The sequence below is a fragment of the Mchenga conophoros genome, linkage group LG11 (assembly GCF_057382185.1).
Source record: "Mchenga conophoros isolate Kocher_MC1m ecotype Shallow Benthic linkage group LG11, M_conophoros_male_GT1.1, whole genome shotgun sequence".
NCBI classification, from domain to species: Eukaryota; Metazoa; Chordata; class Actinopteri; order Cichliformes; family Cichlidae; genus Mchenga; species Mchenga conophoros.
In genome coordinates this window covers 1,284,705-1,307,284 of record NC_140536.1, presented here as the reverse complement: position 1 = coordinate 1,307,284, position 22,580 = coordinate 1,284,705, and the positions used below count along the sequence as shown (strand labels likewise).

At 40.7% G+C, this 22,580-nt stretch overlaps 1 protein-coding gene across 3 annotated transcripts in view; it reads right to left on the bottom strand.

Annotated features, from left to right (window-relative positions):
- grik2 (glutamate receptor, ionotropic, kainate 2) overlaps positions 1-22,580 on the bottom strand; it is a 336,418-nt gene that overhangs the window by 114,079 nt on the left and 199,759 nt on the right. For all 3 annotated transcript variants that reach the window (XM_085290496.1, XM_085290498.1, XM_085290497.1), the window contains exons 9-10: positions 13,718-13,825; positions 2,587-2,700 (exon numbers count right to left, since the gene is read on the bottom strand). In XM_085290496.1, the coding sequence (XP_085146622.1) occupies positions 2,587-2,700; positions 13,718-13,825 (222 nt within the window). The remainder of the gene's footprint in view (positions 1-2,586; positions 2,701-13,717; positions 13,826-22,580) is intronic.

Below are 22,580 nucleotides of genomic sequence, written 5' to 3'. Positions count from 1 at the left end.
AAAAAGAAGAAACAAAAGAAGAGTGTTTTTTTTTGGGGGGGGGGGGGTAGCTTTTATGTGTGCTAACATGGAGGCGTTAATATTAAATAAGGTGTGATTAATTAATGAAAAGATTTGGGAGCAATTATTTCAAAGTGAAAGAGAAGAGCTTAAGGGCCTCTGTATTTGCTGCACCTGAATGATTTTCATGTATTCCATTACATAGATAGCAACATTTTCATGACGCCTGTGCCCATGAGCACAGGAGCCATGTAATTAAATGTAACTGAAAAATTACACGAAATGTTTCGTTTCCAGATCCTCGTGTATCAATAAGTCTCTTGTTTTCATCGCTATTAAAATTACTTAAGCACCATAATGAAACACTAATGTGAGTTCTATAAATACTAAACATAAAACACTGAAAGTAGATTTTTGTTCACAATCATTCAGTCTTGAAAGACGTGAAAGGGTCTGTGGAAGCTGGGGAGAATGTAATGGTGCCTGCAACATCATTCAGCGTGTCTGGTTTGGCAGTCAATCAGTGATAGTCTGAGCAGGCAGATCCACTGAGGAATGCTCAGATCTCTCAACCCAGCATCATGGCAAAGGATGCAATTAACACGCCAGTCCACTGTGCCCATTTCAAGCTTTATCTCTCCATAGCGTGACATGGATACCCATGCGGAAGCTGCATTAATGCATGGAGAAGCTGCAGCTGCAGCTGGAGGAGATAATGTATTCAAAGCCAAGAGGTCGTTAGTGATCAAAAGACATATGAAGTACATGCGAGGGTCATTAATCACCAGAAACTATTACCTTGGCAGCTAATATGTATTTACATTTTAATGCTTTCCTGTGATTATTTTCATGACTTGAAATAAAATATCTCCCTCTGCTGTTATTGAAGCTCACTGTAACTTACTGCAACTTCTGCATGCTTGTACATTTCACACTTTGCTGTGATACTAAGTTGAGATAGTAAGATACTTATGGGCTCAAATTGTCATAAATATTTTGCACTGGTAAATCAGAATGCGTATATTTGTGCATCTGTAGATAAGAATTTGTGTGTGCGAAAAAAAGATTTGTGTGCGTGAAAATATTTACATAAGTTGCAATTTTTTTTGTTAAAGTCTGGTTACAGATACAAAGCAAAAAAATCCGTGTGAAGCTCTGCACTCAAGTTTCAACTCACAAGTACGAATTTTGAGCCAATTTTTCTTCTTTTCAGCTGATTGGTCAATGTCATGTCAATCACAAATTTATCTATCCAATGAGAGAACAGATGGGTCAATGTCATGTCCTCTGAGTGCAGAGTTTCACAAGGATTTTCTTGCTTTGTATGTGTAACCAGACCTTAACAAAAAGAATTTGTAACTTGTGTAAATATTTTTACACACACAAATCTTTTTCTTATCTACAGATGCACAAATACAAAACTGATTTACAAGTACAAAACATTTATGACCACATTTTGAGTGCTGGGTGGTCAGAGTATCCAAGCAGTTCCTGGAGGATGAAGGCATTGGAGGCTTTTTTAGCCTTGCGCGTTCAGTGTCTGCACTGACGTTCATATTAGACATAACAACGTATTGTGTCATATTGACATTGTGTCTTGACAGCACACTATATACTAATTGATAAGATGAACTAATGTACTCAAAAGTTTTAGGCTAGCTCCACACGTACACGGGTATTTTTGAAAACTGAGATTTTCCTTTTTCATTTTTAAAAAATCCCGTCCACACGTAAACGCCAAAAACAAAGGAAAACGCTGCCGGGAACATGCCAAAGCAACAGGTGTCGATATATTCCTAACCGTGTAGAAATGGCAGAGTAAACAAAGATGGCGCATAGAAGCAGAGGGTCAGAGAGCCCGGTGGCGCCAGTGTCCGGCAGCCTCGCCTCTGTCAGTGCGTCCCAGGGCAGCTGTGGCTACAATGTAGCTGCCATCACCAGTGTGTGAACGTGTGTGTGACTGATGTGTAAAGCGCTATACAAATACAGGCCATTTACCATTTACCATAGAAGCAGAACTGAGTCCTATGTTTGGAGGACAGTAACTGTGTGTGTATATGTAAGCATTTAAACACAGCAGAGAGTAAAATTAACAGTAACAGTGTTTTGTCTAAGTCCGCCATTGTAGAAATTAATTTCACTGAAACAATAACGTGGCGCACAGTGTGACGTCAAAAAAGGCGCACACCTTTGACGCTGCGTTTTCTCCATTTTCCTCATCCACACGTAAATGCAAAAACGCAAAAACTGAGTTTTCGAAAATCTCCACCCTGGCAGGAGTTTTTAAAAAATTGCGGTTTGCAGTGACCGAAAACGCCGTTTACCTGTGGACGAAAGATGCAAACGCATAGAAAAATCTGCATTTCAAAAAATACCCATGTACGTGTGGACGCAGCCTTAGTAAGATTTAGCGATGTGTTTCAAAGCACACTTGTTATTGTGTAGTAAGCTATGAGGAAGACTGTGCAATACTGTTCTGAAAGAGCCAGAAAAATAGACCAGAGAACTCTGAATGACATATTTCTCCACAGGAGGCGTCATGTTATACAGTCCTAAGCTTAAGATCTCAAAGAAAAGTAACCATACCAGTATAGTAGACACCACCAGGGATCGATTGGACAAGGAGTCAGAGACATTAGTTGTCTTCCCTTTCTGGTTGTCTGTCATGTTTAGGCCACTCGGAGGGTCCCAGGTACCAATCTGTAAACAAATATTTAATTAATTCTTCTTCTGTTAGAAGGCAGATAGAGTACATGCAAAATCCATTGGTACAGAAAAACATGAGAGCATGAAGTGTTAGATTTAAAAAACAAAAATGTTTAATGAGTTTTATATTACAGAACAAGTAAAGAATAATAGTACAGTTAACATAAGATTTATATTAAACAACATCGTCCCCAAAATAAACAAATATAGATTTAAAAATAAAATAAAATAAAACCAATGCGAGAACGAAAAATAAAAATGACAAAAACAAACAAACAAACAAACAAAAAAACTCAGCACCAAGTATCATTTTCTAAATTAATTCCCTTCATAATGTCTGAGAAACTCAGTTAAATGTAACCATATTTCTTCTAAATCTACTCCCTTTCCTCTAACAATATAAGTAAGTCGTTCCAATACAATACATGATGCCATCTCCTTCACCCACATATGACTTGAAGGTAGTGATGGTAAATTCGATTATTTTTACTGAATTGAGTTTGAATGAGTCACTCGCCAAAATGAATCAGGTTTTTTGAGTCATTTGAGTCACTGAGTCAGTTGCCCAGAGAGTGTAAAAATGTACATTTTTACTCAAACTTAATTTGTTTCTCTTTTCATGTATATCCTACTACTAAGATGAGTGATTGAAAAAGAAAAACAACTATTTTTATAGAGCAAAAAAATAAGATTTCTAAAGGGAACATTTATTTTATTTATTTTTATTTTATTTTATTAGTATTTTCCTCAAATGTGTCAAATATATATTTTCTCATCAAAATGTCCACTGAGCTGTGAGCCAGGGGGTGGTAATGCTCCTTAATGTTGGTTGTCAACCAAGAAGAAGAAGAAGAAGAAGCTGTGAGCCAGGAGGGAGGGGGTGAGTGACTCCTGAGTGATTTGTTCATGTTATGATTCCGCACAGGAAGGGAAGGGGTGAGTAACTCAAATGTGCTGTTAGCATGTTAGCAGAGCGATGCTACTGTGAACAGAGGAGGTATTGTCTTGATGTCTGTGAAGGTTCTCAGTCATCCAGGTCATCGTAGTCAAAGGAGCTTGGACAGAAAAGCGTCTGGACTTCTTTAAGTTGCTTGAAGACGTTTCACCTCTCATCCGAGAAGCTTCTTCAGTTCTAAGGTCAAATGGTGGAGAGTCCCAGATTTAAACTCAGTGGGAGTTTCCCCCCTGATGATCCTCTAATCACCTGAGCCAGGGTGTGACAATGGGTGTGGGTCACAATCAGCCAGGGTTTCGGGTGAGCTCATTGTGAAACCTGGCCCCACCTTATCGTGTGATTTGATCTGAGGTCAGATGGCCCAGGATGTGAGTGGGCGTTAAGGCGTCTGGGAAGGATGTCAAAACTGGATTATAGATGGCAGAGAGTTGGTGTCGTAAGCCCCGCCTCTGTTCAAAGATGGTCGCTCACAGTGGACATAGATGCTTCTTTCACTCCTCTTTCAAACCATCTGTCCTCTCTGTCCAAACTGTGAACATTGGCATCCTCGAAAGAGTGTCCTTTATCCTTAAGATGCAGATGGACTGCTGAGTCTTGTCCTGTGGAGGTGGCTCTTCTGTGTTGTGCCATGCGCTTGTGAAGTGGCTGTTTGGTCTCTCCAATGTAGAGGTCTGAGCATTCCTCGCTGCACTGTACAGCAAACACCACATTGTTAAGTTTGTGTTTTGGAGTTTTGTCTTTCGGGTGAACCAGTTTTTGTCTGAGCGTGTTGCTGGGTCTGAAATGCACCGGGATGTCATGCTTGGAGAAAACTCTCCTGAGTTTCTCTGATACACCGGCTACATAGGGGATGACAATGTTGTTGCGTCTGTCCTTCTTATCCTCCCTCGCTGGTGTCTGGTCTTCTTTTCTGTGCCTCTTTGCTGACTTTAAGAATGTGTGTGTTCCTTCTTTTTCCCTTCAGGCTTAGAGGGAACATGTCCTGCCCGGTGGTGTAGGGTCCTGATTACTCCAAGTTTGTGTTCCAGAGGGTGATGGGAGTCAAAGAGGAGGTACTGGTCCGTGTGTGTGGGCTTCCGGTAAACTTCGATGTTGAGGTTGCCGTTCTCTTCAATGTGCACAGCGCAGTCCAGGAAAGGCAAACAGTCGTCCTTTGTGTCTTCCCTGGTGAACTTGATGTTTTTATCCACAGAGTTAATGTGCACAGTGAAGGATTCCACTTCTTGTGTCTTGATGTTGACCCAGGTGTCGTCCACATATCTGTACCAGTGGCTGGGTACTCTTCCTTTGAAAGAGCCAAGAGCCTTCCTTTCCACTTCCTCCATGTAAAGGTTGGCTACAATAGGTGACACGGGGGAGCCCATGGTACAGCCATGTTTTTGTCTGTAAAAGCCTTCGTTGTACTTGAAATATGTAGTGGTGAGGCAGAGGTCTAACAGTGTGCAGATCTGATCGGGTGTGAAGTTGGTCCTGTCCTCCAAGGAGCTGTCTTCTTGTAGTCGTTTTCTGACAGTCTCCACGGCCTCCGTGGTGGGTATGCAAGTGAAGAGAGAGACTACATCAAAGGACACCATGGTTTCATCTGGATCCAGGGTAAGTTTCTGGACCTTGTCGGTGAAGTCGGTGGAGTTCTTGATGTGGTGTGGGGTGTTCCCCACGAGAGGCGCAAGGATGGTAGCAAGGTGTTTAGCAATGTTGTAAGTGGCTGAGTTTATGCTGCTGACTATGGGTCTGAGTGGACAGCTTCTTTGTGGATCTTAGGAAGTCCGTAAATGCAGGGTATGGCATCCCCTGGGTAAAGGCGGTGATATGTAAGGCAGTCAATGATTTTGTCCTTTTCAAGGTCCTGAAGGCAAGCTATAACTTTCTTTTTGTAGCTGCTTGTGGGGTCTCGCTTCAAGGCTTCGTAGGTATTGTTGTCACTGAGGAGCGTAGTGATCTTTGTATGGTAATCTGTAGTGTTTAGGACCACGGTGCATCTTCCCTTATCAGCTGGTAAAACAGTGATGCTGTGGTCTTTGCTCAGGGAAGCGACGGCCTTCTTTTCTTGTAATGTGAGGTTAGACGGAGGGACTTTGGCACTGGAGAGGGTGGCCGAGACCTTCATCCTGATTTGTTCTGCTTCTGTCTGTGATAATTTATTAATCCGTATGGCGGTTTCTGTGGCTGAGATGAGGTCCACTATGGGCAACTGTTGCAGAGAAATGGCAAAATTGAGTCCTTTGGCTAATACTCTCTTTTCAGGTTCAGTGAGATTCCAGTCTGAAAAGTTCTTCACCCATTTCTCCCGACTGTCTTCCGGTGTGTTTTCTTCTCTGGGTTGTGTAGGTTCAGACTGAGGAGTGTGTGTTTTTGAAAGCAAGGTGTGGGATTTCCTGCGTTGTCTTTCTTTTCCTTTAGAGTGTTGGGCCCACTGAGCTTTGTCCACAAACTTGTAAACCTCTTCTAAGATTGGAGAGGGTAGAAGGATTTCCAGTTCCTGCAGGGTCTGGCTGATCTTGATCTGGAGGGCATCTATGGTGAAATGGACCTGTCTTATCCTTTCACTTAAAAGGTGATTTTGCGCTCTCTGTAGAATCAAGTCTGCTCTGTATCCCCTGACTGTGAATCCAAGGCGCAGGCTCTTAGGAACAACTCTGCTTTGTCTACATCTTAGGTTGAAACGGAGATGGTTCCTGTAATCTGCTAGTTTCCTTGATTCCCTTTCATACTCCCGCACCAGTTCCAGGGTGTTCCTCCCAAAATGTACGGCAATATTGTCTTGATGTGAGCTTTCTACTCAGGGTTTTTCTTTCCAGTCCAGAGCAGAAATGTTTCTGTTAAGAAACTGGCTGTTGTTTTTTTCCCCACAATTTTAATTATAAGTTAGATATATTTCTACTAATGAAATTAGTTTGCTAACAGCAACAGGGATGAGTCAGTGAATGACTCATTTGGGCCTTTGAATTTTTGAGTCAGTAAAGTGATTCTCGAGTATTGAACGATTCGTTTATGATTCGCACGTGACTACTTGTGGGTTCATCCATTTTCTTCCAATACAAACATATTAAGCACCTGGCTTGCAGGAGTCCAAAGTCAATTTATTTTAGCTGTCTGGAGCTAAAATCACGGTTCTTTGGATTTATACCCAACACACACATTTTTGCTTCAACAGGTATATTTACTCCAACAATCTTAGATAGAGTTTGCATGACTGATTTCCAGTACTGCTGTAATTTTGGACAGCTCCATGCACAGTGAAACAGAGTGCCCTTCTCGTCTAAACATTTACTGCAACTATCTGGGATGACAGGCGACCAGCGATTCAGTTCTACTTATATTGGAGGAGTTTCATCCTTGTATTAATTGATTGCCTTTGAGCTTTTAAACATGCAGTTTCCCAGTCCGCCTCCTGTATCTCCTCTTGGATGTCAGCGTCCAACTTGACATCCATGCGTCCAACTTGTCAGGTGGATTCTTTATCATGTGTTAATAGAGCTGTATAGAATAAAGAGATACGACCTCTACCCAAGGGCCTTTGAAGTATGACATTCTCCAATTGTGATAATGGTGGCTCAGATACAGTCTGTTTATATTTTGACATAATGAAATGTTTAACTTGTTGATATTTAAAAAATGTTTTTGGGGATGCTGTATATTTCGCATAACTGATCAAATGTAAGAGGGTTGCCATCCTTATAAAGATCTGCCACCTTCTGTACACCTGTATCTGCCCATCTTTTGAAACCCCCATCGGCTCTTCCTGCTTTAAAACATGTGTTGGCCCAAATAGGTGAAAAACGAGAGATAGAAGACTTATCTCCCAAATACTGATGGGCCCTATACCAAATATCTATTGTGTTTTTTAAAAAAGGGTTATTGCAGAAAATAAATACAGATTTAATTGAAGATGTGTTACTGATGTTTGTTCAATTTGTATCCAGGTCGGGGGTGTCTCAGTGGAAAAGTGGCTGAGCGCGATTTTGCAGACCAGTAATACAGTCTAAGATTGGGTATTTGTAACCCCCCTCTTTCATATGGCAGGTACAACAAGCAAAGTCTTAGTCTAGGTTTTTTGTTATTCCAAATAAATCAATTAAAGATACTGTTTAGCTTATCAAAGAATTCTTTTGGAAGAGGCAGAGGAAGTGGCTGGAAGAGATATAAAAAATTGGGTATGTTCATTTTGATCATGTTTATACGGCCTGAAGTATTAGATTTAATGGCTTCACATCTTGATATGTATTTATAAACTATTCTTTCTTTTTGGAATTTTTATCTTTTCTTGTTCAAGAAGAATCAGAATCAGAACACTTTAATAATCTCTAACAAGAGTACCAATTATCAATTTATCTTTGAAACTCGTTCAGTGTGAGAAGAAAAATAGCAAAAAACAAAAGAAAGAAAGGAAAAGAAATAATAATAAAATGAAAATATTTTTTCCCCAGTATCAGGAATGGCTCTTATAAACAATAGTATGAATGACATTCCTGGCATCATCACTCTGTTAGAAGAAACTGATGCCGTAAACTCAGAGAAAGACTTCAGGAAACAGCTAGAGATAACAACTGTCATGGTCTGGCAGTCCTCGCTGGTCAACCTGCCTTTGTGATGGCTCCCCTCGTGGTCCCCTGCTTCCTCCTTTATATGTACGTGTGTGTGTATCCAGCGTACCAGTTTATGGGCATCACCAGACTGGCAGGTTTTTCCCACACTGAAGCAAGTCTCACAGGCTGACGCCGCTCATCCTCGTCAGTGGGCCTCTACTTAACCGTGTTGCCGAGCTTCAGTCGACAGTGGCTTGTTGAGTTACGTAGTCAGTACATCCTCAGCTCTGAGGTGAAACTATCTTTGCTGGTGTTTGTTCGTCACGTCTTGTTAGGAACCTGGAGAGGAGTATGTCCCGGGAGCAGAGTGTGGGAGTTTTCACCATTCACGCCACGTACCGCGAGCACTGTTCAGGAGTCGGGAGCACGTTGATGGAAACGATCACACATTGTTCATATTCTCACTATAAATAAACGCACTCTTTGACCGGAAATTTGGGTCTCCTTCTTGCCACAAACGCTGACACAAACATTAGCTCTTGCTAATGTTTTGTTAAAACTTATTTATTATTAGGGCTGGGTATCGTCACTGATTTCTAAAATCGATTAGATTCCGATTCATAAGGTCCTGAATCGATTCGATCCACGATTCGATTCGTTTTGAATTGGGGAAATTTTGCCTCAGTCAGAAATATTATAATTCAGAACAGTACATTTACATATTTTTGTATCTATAAAAAGGAAGCTGACACAGGCAAGACTTTATCAAAGGTGTGAGCATCACAGCAGAGGCCTTTGTGTCAAAGTAGCTGAAGATAAAACACTGAAAAACATGAAGGTGATTTTCCTGGCCTGGATTTTATAAAAATATTCTGCAGTACATCAAAAATGAAAGAAACCAATTAATCAACATACGAACATCACCTCTGAAGTTACAGCAGTTTTATTAGACACGGCTAAGCATTTTGCATTTTGCATAATTTTAGAAAGTTTAAATTTGTTCAGTAGCCTATTGAAAGGCAGAAATTAGGTTTTCTTTTTGGAAGTAAGTAAGTCACATCTCACTGATTCTGATCCGCGGTCCGCGCTTTGTGTTTACGTCTTTGTGCAGAAGCCTGTACCCGCTCTCATTTACTGTTTTAAATGTTTGGTGGTTGTCAAAATTTTGTGACGTTTCACCAGAGATTCTGGAATTTCGGGCAAAATACATTTATATTAAAAAATCGATTCAGAATTTTAATGAATCGAGATCACGTTATCCATAAGCCAGAATCGATTTTAATCGATGAATCGATTATTAAAACCCACCCCTATTTATTATATTTATTATACAGCAACTATAAGTACGCAAAGGTACTTGGTAACACAAGTGTCACTACGCATTGCTAATTTTTGTTGCGCAGCCTGTGTACCAGTTATGTGCACCCCTGTTTATTATATTTATTATACAGCATAATAGGATTTGCAGTATTATACAGGGTTTATTCTGGCTGTATTTCAAAACACTTTAAATGTAGATGCACTTTGTAGAGCAAAGTGAATGAGGGCAAATTAAACACACGTGAACTTGACAGTAATTAGAGCTGCAGTGATATGTGTACAGTGCCAGTTCACAATAATAGTCATCTCAATGTGTTTTATATAGTAACGTTAATAGGGAGGAATAAGAGGACAGGGAAGAAAAGAAGGAAAGAGGAAGACAGAGAGATGACAAACAACAAGAGAAACAAAACACAAAGAGGAGAGTATATAAATGGTCATGACACACGGGACCAAACGCATGTTTCATTAGGAAGTGAAAACTGGAGAATGTTTCCACTTTAACCTTTTGTATTGCAACATTAAGTTGACCACCCTCTGGTGGTGGTCAGAGGGCCCGGTGGCGCCAGTGTCCAGCAGCCTCTGTCAGTGCGCCCCAGGGTGGCTGTGGCTACACTGTAGCTGCCATCACCAGTGTGTGGATGTGTGTGTGAATGGTGGATGACTGGTTGTGTAAAGCGCTTTGGGGTCCTTAGGACCATGTAAAGCGCTATACAAATACAGACCATTTACCATTAAAGAAATGCATTTAATGTGAATGCAGCATCTGCTTCAGCATAAAAGGAGCAAGTTTATGTTCTGCAAAATGTCCTTGAAGACAATAAGACTTTTTTTGAGTAGTACCAAAAGGTATATTAATGTAAAATGCTGACCTTTCTCCCCCTGTTTCCATTCTGGTTACCTACTGACAATAATGTACAGCACCACTATTACACATTGGCAGTAATGTGAACTCTCAGCACTGTCGGTGGGCACTTTTCTAGAGTTCCACAGGGAGCAATGTTAAAAATGATCTGGATCAAGAATGTGGCCTTTTGGATGTTGATGGAGGACAACACTGAAGGCAGAGCGTTTGGGGAGAATGCTGAAGAGAAAAGCAGGAAGAAGAGGTCGGCACAGCTATCAGATTATGCCTCAAGGCTTCTCGTGTTTTCTCATCTCTCCCTCAAGTCTCCTGCTTCACCCCAGCACCTCCCACACTCCACCAACCTGTCTGCCCTGAGCATCAGTAAAAGGGACCACAAATACTCCAGCCACACACTCTTAGGGGCACTTCTGATGCGCTGTGTGAGGGCCTGAGATGGGTTTTGTAATTGCAAATCAACTCTTTAATTCAGGCTTCGTGAAACTGGAGGACTTCTGAGAGGTTTTATTAATGGGGTAAATTATTCATAGAGGCACAGACACACACGGTACACAAACCAGAGGTCAGGAGCTGCTGAGAGGCAAGCGCCACCGAGGATCCTGAAGTGTTTGCAGTTGCATGCAAGAATATGATTTTATTATTTGTATCAGCTGCGTTGGGGGTTCTCTTCTCACAGATAATCTCATGAATCTTAAATTAAGTGTTGAATACTGGAGAGATTCCCGTGAGTCAGTAATTATTTGAAGAAAAAGAAGAAACGATTACAGTCACAATAACTCTCTGAGTGTACTGGATGAGTACTGTTAAACCTGAAAAGTTAAGTTCAGGTTTAACAGTTAGAGAATATTACTGTGTTCTGATCATGATCATATCACAGTTTCACATGAGCTACAACCATGGGAAGATATTGTTGTCCTTATTTTAACATTTGTTGTTAGGTGTCCCCAAAACAGACCAGTATGACTGCAGAGGTTCAACAGTTGACACATTCATGAAAGCAGTGAGTTAAACAGGTGACCCAGACACAGTGTGTCAAACAAAATCAAAGGATGAGGGCGGCATGTGTCTGTATGCTGACTCAGGCACAGATTTAAGATTAACATCATCCTCATCACATCTCTAAAACGCGTTAGTGGTTTTAAATCAGTGAGTGTTGTGAAGTTTCCTAAAATTAAAATGGGGCCACTGCTTTTTGTAAACTGGTGTAAAAGAAGGTGTTCAAGCTGCTCAAGCAGCTGGATATGATCTGATAGTGTTCTTAATATGAAATATATTTTAATTCAAAGATCTTTTGAATTCATCTTCAGAAGATTTTCATATACTGCTGTGGTTTCAAACATAACGCTGTTCAGAGTTAGCAGTTACCCCCTGCAATTTTGTGGAAACCACAAATACCCTCCACAATTGCGTGTTTTTCGCAGTGATATATAAATATTGTTTTCCATGTGTTTTATTGCTAAATTATTAAGAAGAATAAGATTTACTAAATAAATTGTGGGCATGAAGGTGTGAATGTGTCTTTAGATGTCTGTCTCTCTCTGTTAGCCTTACTTCATAGGGTGGTTTGTACTCCACCTCTTGTCCTATGGTAGCTGGGAGAGGTTCCAGTGGAAGAGAGTGGATGGAAGAATGGATAAATAAATATTAATGTAAATTCAGCAATATTTCCATGTAAAATATAATATTGTACTATAGAGAGAACAGGAAGCAACCACATAGGAGAGATGCAGTGCAGCGTTCTTGCATTGTGACGTTCATTATGTTTCACTGAGGCAGTAAAAAGTCAGCAACCACCCAGATACAAAGGTAAAGGTATACTTAAATATTTGATTCATCTGTAAAATAAATTTCAGTTTTTAAACTTTCAAGCATTAATAATAAAAAAAGAAGTATGCTGATTCTATTTATTTTCCCGTATGTCACAACCAGTGCAAATATTTGAATTTGAAATTGGACTTATCCAGTCCAAGTCAAATTTCCGAGTGTGGAAATTTCAGATTCACCATATCGTGAGGTGGATTGAGTGGATGTTTAGCTCGCTCCTGGCATACAGTTTGATGTAACTCATGATGGTCACCCCACTCCTGAATCCACATCCACATCCATTCTTTGTGATTAGCTGAGGAGGTTGAGGCCTGTGCAAAACAGCAGTGGGAACAGAATATTCTGGTATATTCTTGTGAGCTTTCTTTGAAGCTGTCCTTCAGTGTTATCTTCCACAGTCCCGTTGAGTTTATGATATAAGTATTCAGTATTAGCCTTTACTTTACAGCTCAGGTGGCAGAGCAGGTCAGCCACTAGTCAGAAGGTCGGTGGTTCGAATGTGTGTGCGACTGGGTGAATGACTGAATGTAGTGGAAAGCGCTTTGGGGTCCTTAGGGACTAAGTAAAGCGCTATACAAATACAGGCCATTTACATTGCCAGGCACTCCAGTATCCATGTGTGGGGCATTGAGTTAGGCTTTCTTGTACTCAGCCGTTGCACTGATAGAGCGGTGCACCAGGACTTTGGAACAGGTTGGTCTGCCTTGTTGGTACTGCTCTGTGAGGCTGGAGCTGGTGTCTTTGACCTTTGGTGTTCTTTTCAATGCATTTCTGTTCTGCTCGTGTACTGACTTATGTGTCTGCACAGCTTGTTTGCTACGATGCTTGAGGGGCTTGTTGCAGAGTGGCAAATAGGTTAGGTTTGGGGAGGCCGTAGCTTTGGAAACCCTTCTTTCTGATAAAGGCTACAGTTAGGGCAGGATGAGGTAAGGTCAAGGTATTTGTGTTGCTATTGGTTCAGGTATGGTATGCTGCCGAAGTTCTCATTAGGACTGAGGATTTCCCTCGTTTAATTCTCCATGTGTCTATATTCCACTGTGGCATGTCATTATCTTCGATCTAGTCTCTCCTGTACTTTGTGTTTTGTCATTTTTGTTGTTCATGGTCTCCGACCCTGCAACTGGCAGCTGAGACAACTGTCATTGTGAACTGACCCTCTATAAATGAAAATGAAATGAAGAATTAAAAACAAAGGTATTGACAGTAACCTGGCTGTGTTAGAGAAGCATGATAAAGAGGACAGTCTACAATAAACAACACAGTTTAAATTAAAGCGCCAATGACACCTGGTGAGGGCCTTATACTATCAAATCAAAATGAAGCTGTGCATGTCTGTCATAGGTCCAAGAGCACAGGTGAAGGTCTACACAGACATTACTCATATGCATTTTGATCATGTGTGTTCCCTGCTACATTGACCCTTTCATTTTGTGTGTTATCTCATCATCCCATTGCCACATATACAGTCATATAAGGTGAACCTCTAAGTGCACAAACACATAAATATTGAAGACACAGAACCTTTTCAAGCCCCTCCTCCTTCAGACTGATTACATCAAGGTCAAAGTCTGTTCTCAGGCCATTGGTCCGGTTGAAAGTGATTCTCCCCGTCAAGCCATCCCAGTGAGCCTAAAGAGAAAAGGCAGAGAGACAGAAAATAGAAGAGGAGACATTCAACCAACAGTATCAAGTCTGTTGTTTAACTTTTAAATATATTCTTGATGTTGAAGCTGCAGACTGAGCAGAATAGACAGTTTTTCTATTCTCCCTTTTCCACAGAGCCTTTCTGTACACTCTTTTCTGCCATCAAGGTGCCTGCACAGACTTTGTAACTGCGTTTATAACAGTGGGGAGGCAATTACCCAATCTTTACAGATGTTTAGGGATGTGATAGAATAAGATGTAGCATGAAAGGGGTTCAGAGTAGAGACAGCTTTTGCTCAGGCACAGCAAGTCATCACAGTACTTCTCCACCTGGAAATCAGGGACTTCGAGGCCTATCTTTAGTAAGATGAGTGGGAGTCACAAATCTGGAAGTTACTCATTCAGCTGCATGAAAGCATTTGTCATACTCCTTTGACTCAGTGTCTGGTACCTCCGTGATGATACCGCTGCTGTTCACAGACATATGGACATGTTACTCAAGTGGAGATTATTATATGTATGTCAAAAATGGTGCTATAAATATAACACAATTAATAGAATCAGGCAACACACAGAAATAAACAGTTATTTATAGAAGAAAACTTCATAACTGAAACTGACAAAAAACATACTTAGAGTCTGCAACAAGCAAATGGTAATGTCATGGTCACTGGTTTTGGCTCCAGGGCTTTGAAGTGCTTGGAGATTTGGGATCCATTTTTATTATTCATCTCTTGCCACCGTAGCATGTTGATGGGGTCCGTGTGCCCCAGTGATCCCAGGATGCATGTGATCATGGGTATTTGCCCTTGATAGGGTCTCCCAAGGCAAACTGGTCCTGGGTGACAAAGGAGTAGCACTTCACAATACTCCTATGGAGATAACAACATGGGATATTGTTACTCTGCCTGGTATCAGGGTTACCAGGGCCTTATCCCTCAAAGCAGGGTTTTAGGGAGAGTGTCTGGTAGTCAGACCTTAACCAATGGGGACCAGACAGATGGAGCCCAAAGAAGCATTTACTAGGATACTTTGGTCCAATGAAGCACTGAAAAATCACTGTACAGTTAGGCCCATATATTTGGGCACTGGCACAAGTTTTGTCTTTTTTTCTGTTTACTGAAACATATTCCAGTTATGTTAAATAATGGACATGGACTTACTGTGCAGACTCTCAGCTTTCATTTGAGGGTATCCACATTCAAACTGGATGACGTGTTTAGGAGTTTCAGCTCCTCAACATGTGTCATCTTCTTTATAAAGGGAGCAACAGTAATTGGACAACTGTCTCAAATGCTCTTTCATGGGCAGGTGTGGGCAGTTCCTTTGTTATGTCATTATCGATTAAGCAGATAAAAAGCCTGGAGTTGATTTGAGGTGTGGTGCTTGCATTTGGAAGATTTTGCTGTGAACAGACAAAATGTGGTCAAAGGAGCTCTCCGTGCAGGTGAAACAAGCCATCCTTAAACTGCGGAAATAAAACAAAAACACATCTAAGAATTTGCTACAATAGTAGGAGTGGCAAACTCTACAGTTTGGTGCATCCTAAGAAAGAAAGAGAGCACTTGTGAACTCAGCAACGCAAAAAGGCAAAGATGACCATGGAAGTCACAGCGGTAGATGATCACAGAATCATTTCCAAGGTGAAGGGAAACCTCTTCACAGCAGCCAACCAAGTGAACAATGCTCTCCAGAAGGTAGGCGTATAGATATACAAGTCTACCATAAAGAGAAGACTACATGAAAGTAAATACAGAGGGTTCGCTGCAAGGTGCAAGACACTCATAAGCCTCAAGAACAGAAAGCCGAGATCAGACTTTGCTAAAAATAAATAAATAAATAAAAATTTAAAAAAGCCAGCATAGTTCTGGAAAAATATTCTTGAGACAGATGAACCCAACATCAACCTCTACCAGAATAATGGCAAGAAAAAAGTATGGAGAAATCATGGGAGGGCTCGTGATTTAAAGCACACCACACATCTGTAAAACTTGGTGCAGGCAGTGTGATGGCTTGGGCCTGCATGGCTGCCGGTGGCACTGGAACACTTGCGTTGTAATGCGACATGAGACAGATGCAGCCAAACTAAGTCTGAGGTTTTCAGAGACCTGCAAACCATCTAGTGATGTCCATGAGTTCAAGACTTCAGGCTGTCATTGCCAGCAAAGGGTTTTCAACCAAATATTAGAAATGAAAATTTTATTTTATTTTTATTTTAGACCAATTACTTTTGAGCCCCTGAAATTAAGTAATAGTGTTTTAAAATGCTTTAGTTCCTATATTAATATTTTTGTTGAATCCAGTGAAATATAGCTGAGAGTCTGTACATCAACTGCATCTGAGTTTTTCATGAAAGATTAATTGTGGTAATGTAGATGTCCATGTCATCTCTGTTCAAATAGTTATGGACCTAACTGTTAGAATGAGTCCATTTACCAGTACGTTTACAATAATGGTTCAATTTACCTAACCTTTCTGAAGTCACTGGATAGGGTATTCGAGGGTGCCCCCATCTGAGGACTAAATTATGCTACAAGGAATTTCAACAGTCGTTTAGGCAATGACGTTGAGACCGGGGGCTTATTGCACATTTAAACTCCGATGAATGTATGAGAGCATCTTGGGCTTAGTATCTTGCCCAAGGATATTTTGCATGCAGGAGCAGCTAATGATTGAACCACTGGCCTTCCAATTAATATATGACCTGCTCTAACTCCATAGCTACAGAAACCCCTTTACACACTTGTAACAATGCTTCTTGGGAAAAAGCCTTGTACCATTGTAAAGCCTGTTTGTTTTCTCTTGAATGGTAACACATTTGTAAGGAAAATACATCTGTGGGTTACGCAGCAGAGTTGAATATGTGGTTTGTGCCCATTAAAAACTTGCCAAATCTTTTTTACCAATAGCAAACAACATATTTCGCTATTGAATATTTTATTTGGGAGTAAGAGAGTGGATCGGCGTATTGGCAGATGGACTTATGTAGGGTTTGCAGTGATGTTGACACTACATGCTTTCTGTTACTGCAAAAACCTGAGCATAAGAGTGAAGCGTTGATTCACTGGTTGATCTTTGTTCCTACTGTTAACTATGGTCAAATGACTTAAGTAGTGACTGAAACAATGAGATAGCAGATACAAGCAGCCTATATGAGGCAGTAGAAAAAGATTCAGCTGAAGGGGTTAAGCGTTCAGTCTTAGAGATAGGATAAGAAGCTGTGCTATTCGGAGGGGCTTAGACTAGAGCCGTTATTTCTCCAACAAATAGTAGCCTATTTAGGTGGTTTAGGTGTCTGGCTAGGATGCCTCCTCCTAAGAGCTCCTCCTACCAAAGGGGAGGAGGCCTTGGGTCAGATCCAGGACATGCTGGCTTGGGAACATCTTGGTATTCTCTTGAGGAGATTGAGGAGGTGGACAGGGAGAGGGAGATCTGGGTGTCCTGGCTTATCCTTGGCCTGATCCACGCCACACCACTAGGATCTACAGTAACAACATCAAATTGGCATTCGGGCTAGAGAAGTGTACTCAGATGATAACTAAGAGAGGAAAAGAAGTTAGAACTGAGGATTAGAACTGCCTTCTGGTTTTGTATTAGTATTGCTGACATAGAGGACACCTACAAGTATCTGGGAACCCCACAACCAATTAGGAACCACGACAAGTCAGCTAGAAAAGCCACCAAAGTCACCAAATACCTGCAGAGAGTAGGCAAGTCCTGAACAGTCAGCTGGATGGGAAGAACAAGATCTGGGCAATCATCACTTATGATTCGCCAGTTTTTAAATACCCTGCTGGGTTAAGGGCTATTTGATCAAGAAGGAGAGTTATGGAGTGTTAGGCTTGTTCTATGTCTATGAGCTTTCAGGAATTCTGCGTTTCCTGAGAAGTTTTTATTTTTCCTTCATGGTACTGCCTTCCTTGGGAAAAAATGTGACTTTATTCATTTCAATTGATAAAAGACCATACTCCATAGAAGCTGTTTGAACATTCAATGCTAGTAATGTAGGAAATGCTACTTCAATAATAGGAGAGATCTCTTGGAAGACTTGGACATATTAATTGAGATATAGAAAGGATTTTTTTTTTTATTTAACCTTTATTTAACCAGGAATGTCCCGTTGAGATCAAAAACCTCTTTTTCAAGGGAGTCCTGGCCAAGAGGCAGCACATTTCCAAACAAATACATACAAACAAACAAAGTTAAAAAATTACACAAAACAATTACACATTATTGAGGCAGTCTGTAGGCCTTTGAGTTTAGTTTTAAAAACATTTAAAGACAACAGTTCAGTCAGTTTCCAGTCTTTCTGTAACAGGTTCCACGAAAAAGGCGCAGAGTGCACAAAGGCTTTCTTACCCAACTCTGTGTGGACAAGGGGAACAGACAGCAGCAGCTGATCATTTGAACGCAAGGAGTAAGAACCACTATTTGTCCTTGTGACCAAAGTACAAATATAAGGAGGCAGCAATCCTAGCATAGCTTTGTAAATAAAAGTGTACCAATGCCCCTGTCTTCTAATGGCCAAAGAAGGCCATTGAATTTGGCAAATAGGCTGCAATGAGCCATCATGGCATATTGGAATCCCAGTGGTGATAGGCTTTAGGACAGGGTCCTCTAGTCTAAGATGCTGGTGGTGGCGAATGAAAGTAAGGCTTAGATGGAGCTCTGCCTTGAACTGACTTTCCCCCTTTAAAGTTGGTTGCTTGTACAGAACAGATGGTCTACTGATGAAACTAAGACTGAACTGAAGGGAGGACTATCTCTGGAATGCTGACTGAACAAGAGATTGGTATGGGGATCGTGCTGTATGTGCTCACCAGAGGTTAACCCTCTGGGGTTGACAGACGCGCCGGCAAGTTGAAATCACGTGATCAATTTAAGACGACACAGCTACAAGATGCAGCAACCCAGAATCTCCATTTCAACTTGGGTCGAAAGTGCGGACTTCAATCTATAAACCAGTTTTTAGATTGTGTTGATAGGCCAAGTAAAACCAGAGTTATGATAAAAAATTACACACAACATTTTTTTCTGAGCAAAACAGTGGTGTTTACAGCAGGAAGAATCAGTAAAAACGGCATTTTCTAAGGACAGCGCTAGCAAACACTCTCCGCTTCCGAGTGAAAAAAGAAAAAACACCCTTTCCCTATTGGTGTTAAATTCTGCTATGTCAACCAATCAAAAATTGATATGGCAACATGTGGCATTTGGTTGTTTAGGAAGAGGGGGAGGTTTTAGGAGTGACGCCAGTGAGAGAAAGTGGGCGAGCGAAAGAAAGAAAGAGAGTTTTCATATGTGAGACATTAGTGACATTTAGTGCGTTTGGAGGCTGTAGTTATTGTGTAGTCTAGTCAGTGTTTTGTTTCGTGTGTCAGTTCTATTAGTGAATGTCACATTTGCTCCAAAAAAGCCACCAAAGGCAGATTCCAGTGTAAACGCTGTCTCCACATGGCAAACAGGACTGATACACCTCCTGTTGTCAGACATGCAGGGTTTAGGCCTGTGGTATTCTCCTCTGTCTTATAATATAATTGGTGCACTGTAGAGCATATGGACATTACTTTATTTTTATAGACGAAAGGATGAAAACGCGATGGTAAAGTGGGGGGTGGGGTAAACAATGGTAAGTATGGCTACCGTTAGTTTGCGAGGTAGATAAAAAGGCCTGCACTGAAAGGACACTTAAAGGTATAAAGTCTGGCCTGGTAGCTCCACTGAAACATCAAGGCAAGGCAAGGCAAGGCAAATTTATTTGTATAGCACAATTCAACAACAAGGTGATTCAAAGTGCTTTACAGAGACATTAGAAACAAAAACAAATAAAAAGCATGATTTAAAATTGATTAAAACAAGCAAACAAACAAACTAACTAAACACACACATTTCACACCTGTTCGCGTGATCTGAACCCTTATCGTAAGGGGAGCTACCAGTCCTTCTGTGGACGAGCTACTTTCTATTTTAAATTCCCTGAATTTAAAATACTCTCTAGACCCAGTCTAGACCCAGTTGGGGAGCTACCCAGAGCTCTAATCCCACACCTGTTCGCGCGATCTGAACCCTTATCGTAAGGGGAGCTACCAGTCCTTCTGTGGACGAGCTACTTTCTATTTTAAATTCCCTGAATTTAAAATACTCTCTAGACCCAGTCTAGACCCAGCTGGGGAGCTACCCAGAGCTCTAAACCCACTTAACAAACAAACAAACAAACAAAACAGTATATAAAATCAAAACAGATAAAATCAGAACAGTAGATAAAATCAGTTTTGAAATTTAAGCTTAACAAACAAACAAAACAGTATATAAAATCAAAACAGATAAAATCAGAAATAGATAAGATCAGTAGTTAGTGTAAGTTTTGAAATTTAAGCTTAAAAGTGTGGATTTGGTGCTTTATTCAAATGCAGCTGAGAACAGGTGAGTCTTCAACCTGGATTTAAATAAACTGAGTGTTTCAGCTGATCTGAGGCTTTCTGGGAGTTTGTTCCAGATATAAGGAGCATAAAAGCTGAATGCAGCTTCTCCGTGTCTGGTTCTGACTCTGGGAACTGATAAAAGACTGGATCCAGATGACCTGAGGGATCTGGAAGGTTCATACTGGGTCAGGAGGTCACTGATGTATTTTGGTCCTAAACCATTCAGAGCTTTATAGGCCAGCATCAGAACTTTAAAGTCTATCCTCTGACGGATAGGCAGCCAGTGTAAGGACCTCAGAGCTGGACTGATGTGGTCCACTTTTTTGGTCTTAGTGAGGACTCGAGCAGCAGAGTTCTGAATGAGCTGTAGTTGTCTGACTGATTTTTTAGGTAGACCTGTAAAGATGCTGTTACAGTAATCAAGCCTACTAAAGATGAATGCATGGAGTAGTTTTTCCAGGTCCTGTTGAGACATCAGATCTTTTATCCTTGAAATATTCTTGAGGTGATAGTAAGCTGACTTTGTTATTGTCTTAATGTGTTTTTCTAAGTTTAGGTCTGCATCCATCACTACACCCAAATTTCTCGCCTGGTCTGTGGTTTTTAGATGTATAGATTGAAGTTCTCTGGTGACCTGTAATCGTTTTTCTTTGGCGCCAAAGACTATTACTTCAGTTTTGGTTTTGTTTAGTTGGAGAAAATTGTGGCACAACCAGTCATTAATTTCCTCAATGCATTTACCAAGAGCCTGTACAGGGCCTCGGTCTCCTGGTGACATTGTGATATATATTTGTGTGTCATCTGCATAGCTGTGGTAGTTTATTTTGTTGTTCTTTATAATCTGTGCCAGTGGGAGCATGTAAATGTTAAACAGAGGGGGTCCCAAGATGGAACCTTGGGGAACTCCACATGTGATACTTGTCTGCTCGGATGTGAAGTTACCTATTGATACAAAGTATTTCCTGTTTTCTACGTATGTTTTGAACCAGTTTAGTACAGTTCCTGAAAGACCTGTCCAGTTCTCCAGTCGTTTGAGTAATATGTTGTGGTCAACTGTATCAAATGCTGCACTGAGATCCAGTAAAACTAGGACTGACATTTTTCCACTGTCTGTGTTCAGACATATGTCATTAAACACTTTTGTCAGAGCGGTTTCAGTGCTGTGGTTCTGTCTAAAACCTGACTGGAAGGCATCGTAGCAATTATTCTGTTTTAAGAAGTAATTGAGCTGTTGAGAAACTGCTTTTTCAATGATCTTACTTAAAAATGGGAGATTTGAGATCGGCCTGTAGTTTTTCATTTGTGTCTTGTCAAGATTGTCCTTTTTCAGTATAGGTTTGATTACAGCAGTTATTAGTGGTTCTGGAAACACACCTGACATTAAGGAAAAGTTGACGATCTGTAACAGGTCTGACTCTAAAGTCTTTGAGACCTTTTTGAAAAAACTTGTTGGCAGGACATCTAAACAGCAGGAGGAGGAGTTCAGTTGACCTAAGATGTCCTCCAGGTCTTTGCTGTTAATCGGGTGAAACTGTTTGATGGTGTTTAAACAGCTTTTCGGTGGACACAGTACATATCCTGGATCTGCTGTTGATGTACCAACTGCTTGTCTAATCTTTTGGATTTTGTCTGTGAAGAATTTGGCAAAGTCATTGCAGGCCATGGTTGAATGAAGTTCAGCTGCCACTGGCACAGGAGGGTTTGTTAGCCTGTCAACTGTAGAAAATAAGACCCGAGCATTATGGCTGTTTTTAGTGATGATGTCAGAGAAGTAGGACCTTCTTGCACTCCTCAGTTGTAAATTATAATTGTGAAGTTTCTCTTTATAAATGTCATAATGAACCTGGAGGTTTGTTTTTCTCCATCTGCGCTCAGCTTTCCTACACTCTCTTTTTTCATTTTTCACCAGTGTGGAGTTTCTCCATGGAGACTTTTTCCTTCCAGAGATAACCTTCACCTTAATGGGGGCAATAGTATCCATTACATTTAACATTTTTGCATTAAAGCTATTGACGAGCTCATTGACTGAACCTTTGGACAGGTCAGGTGTTAATAGAAAGACCTGGTTAAAGATCTCACTACTGTCTTCAGTTATACACCGTTTTGTGATCACTGCTGTTGATATATTTGTGTGGGCTGAGATTTTACTTTCAAAGAAAACACAGTAATGATCAGATAAGCCCACATCAGACACAGTAAAGTTTGAAATAGTATAGCTCTGTATAGCTCTGTGTAAATAATCATTCTGTACATTCAATAATCTTTAATCCTACAACTGTTTACAACTTGCATAGTTCCCATTTCTGTATAGCTGTATATCT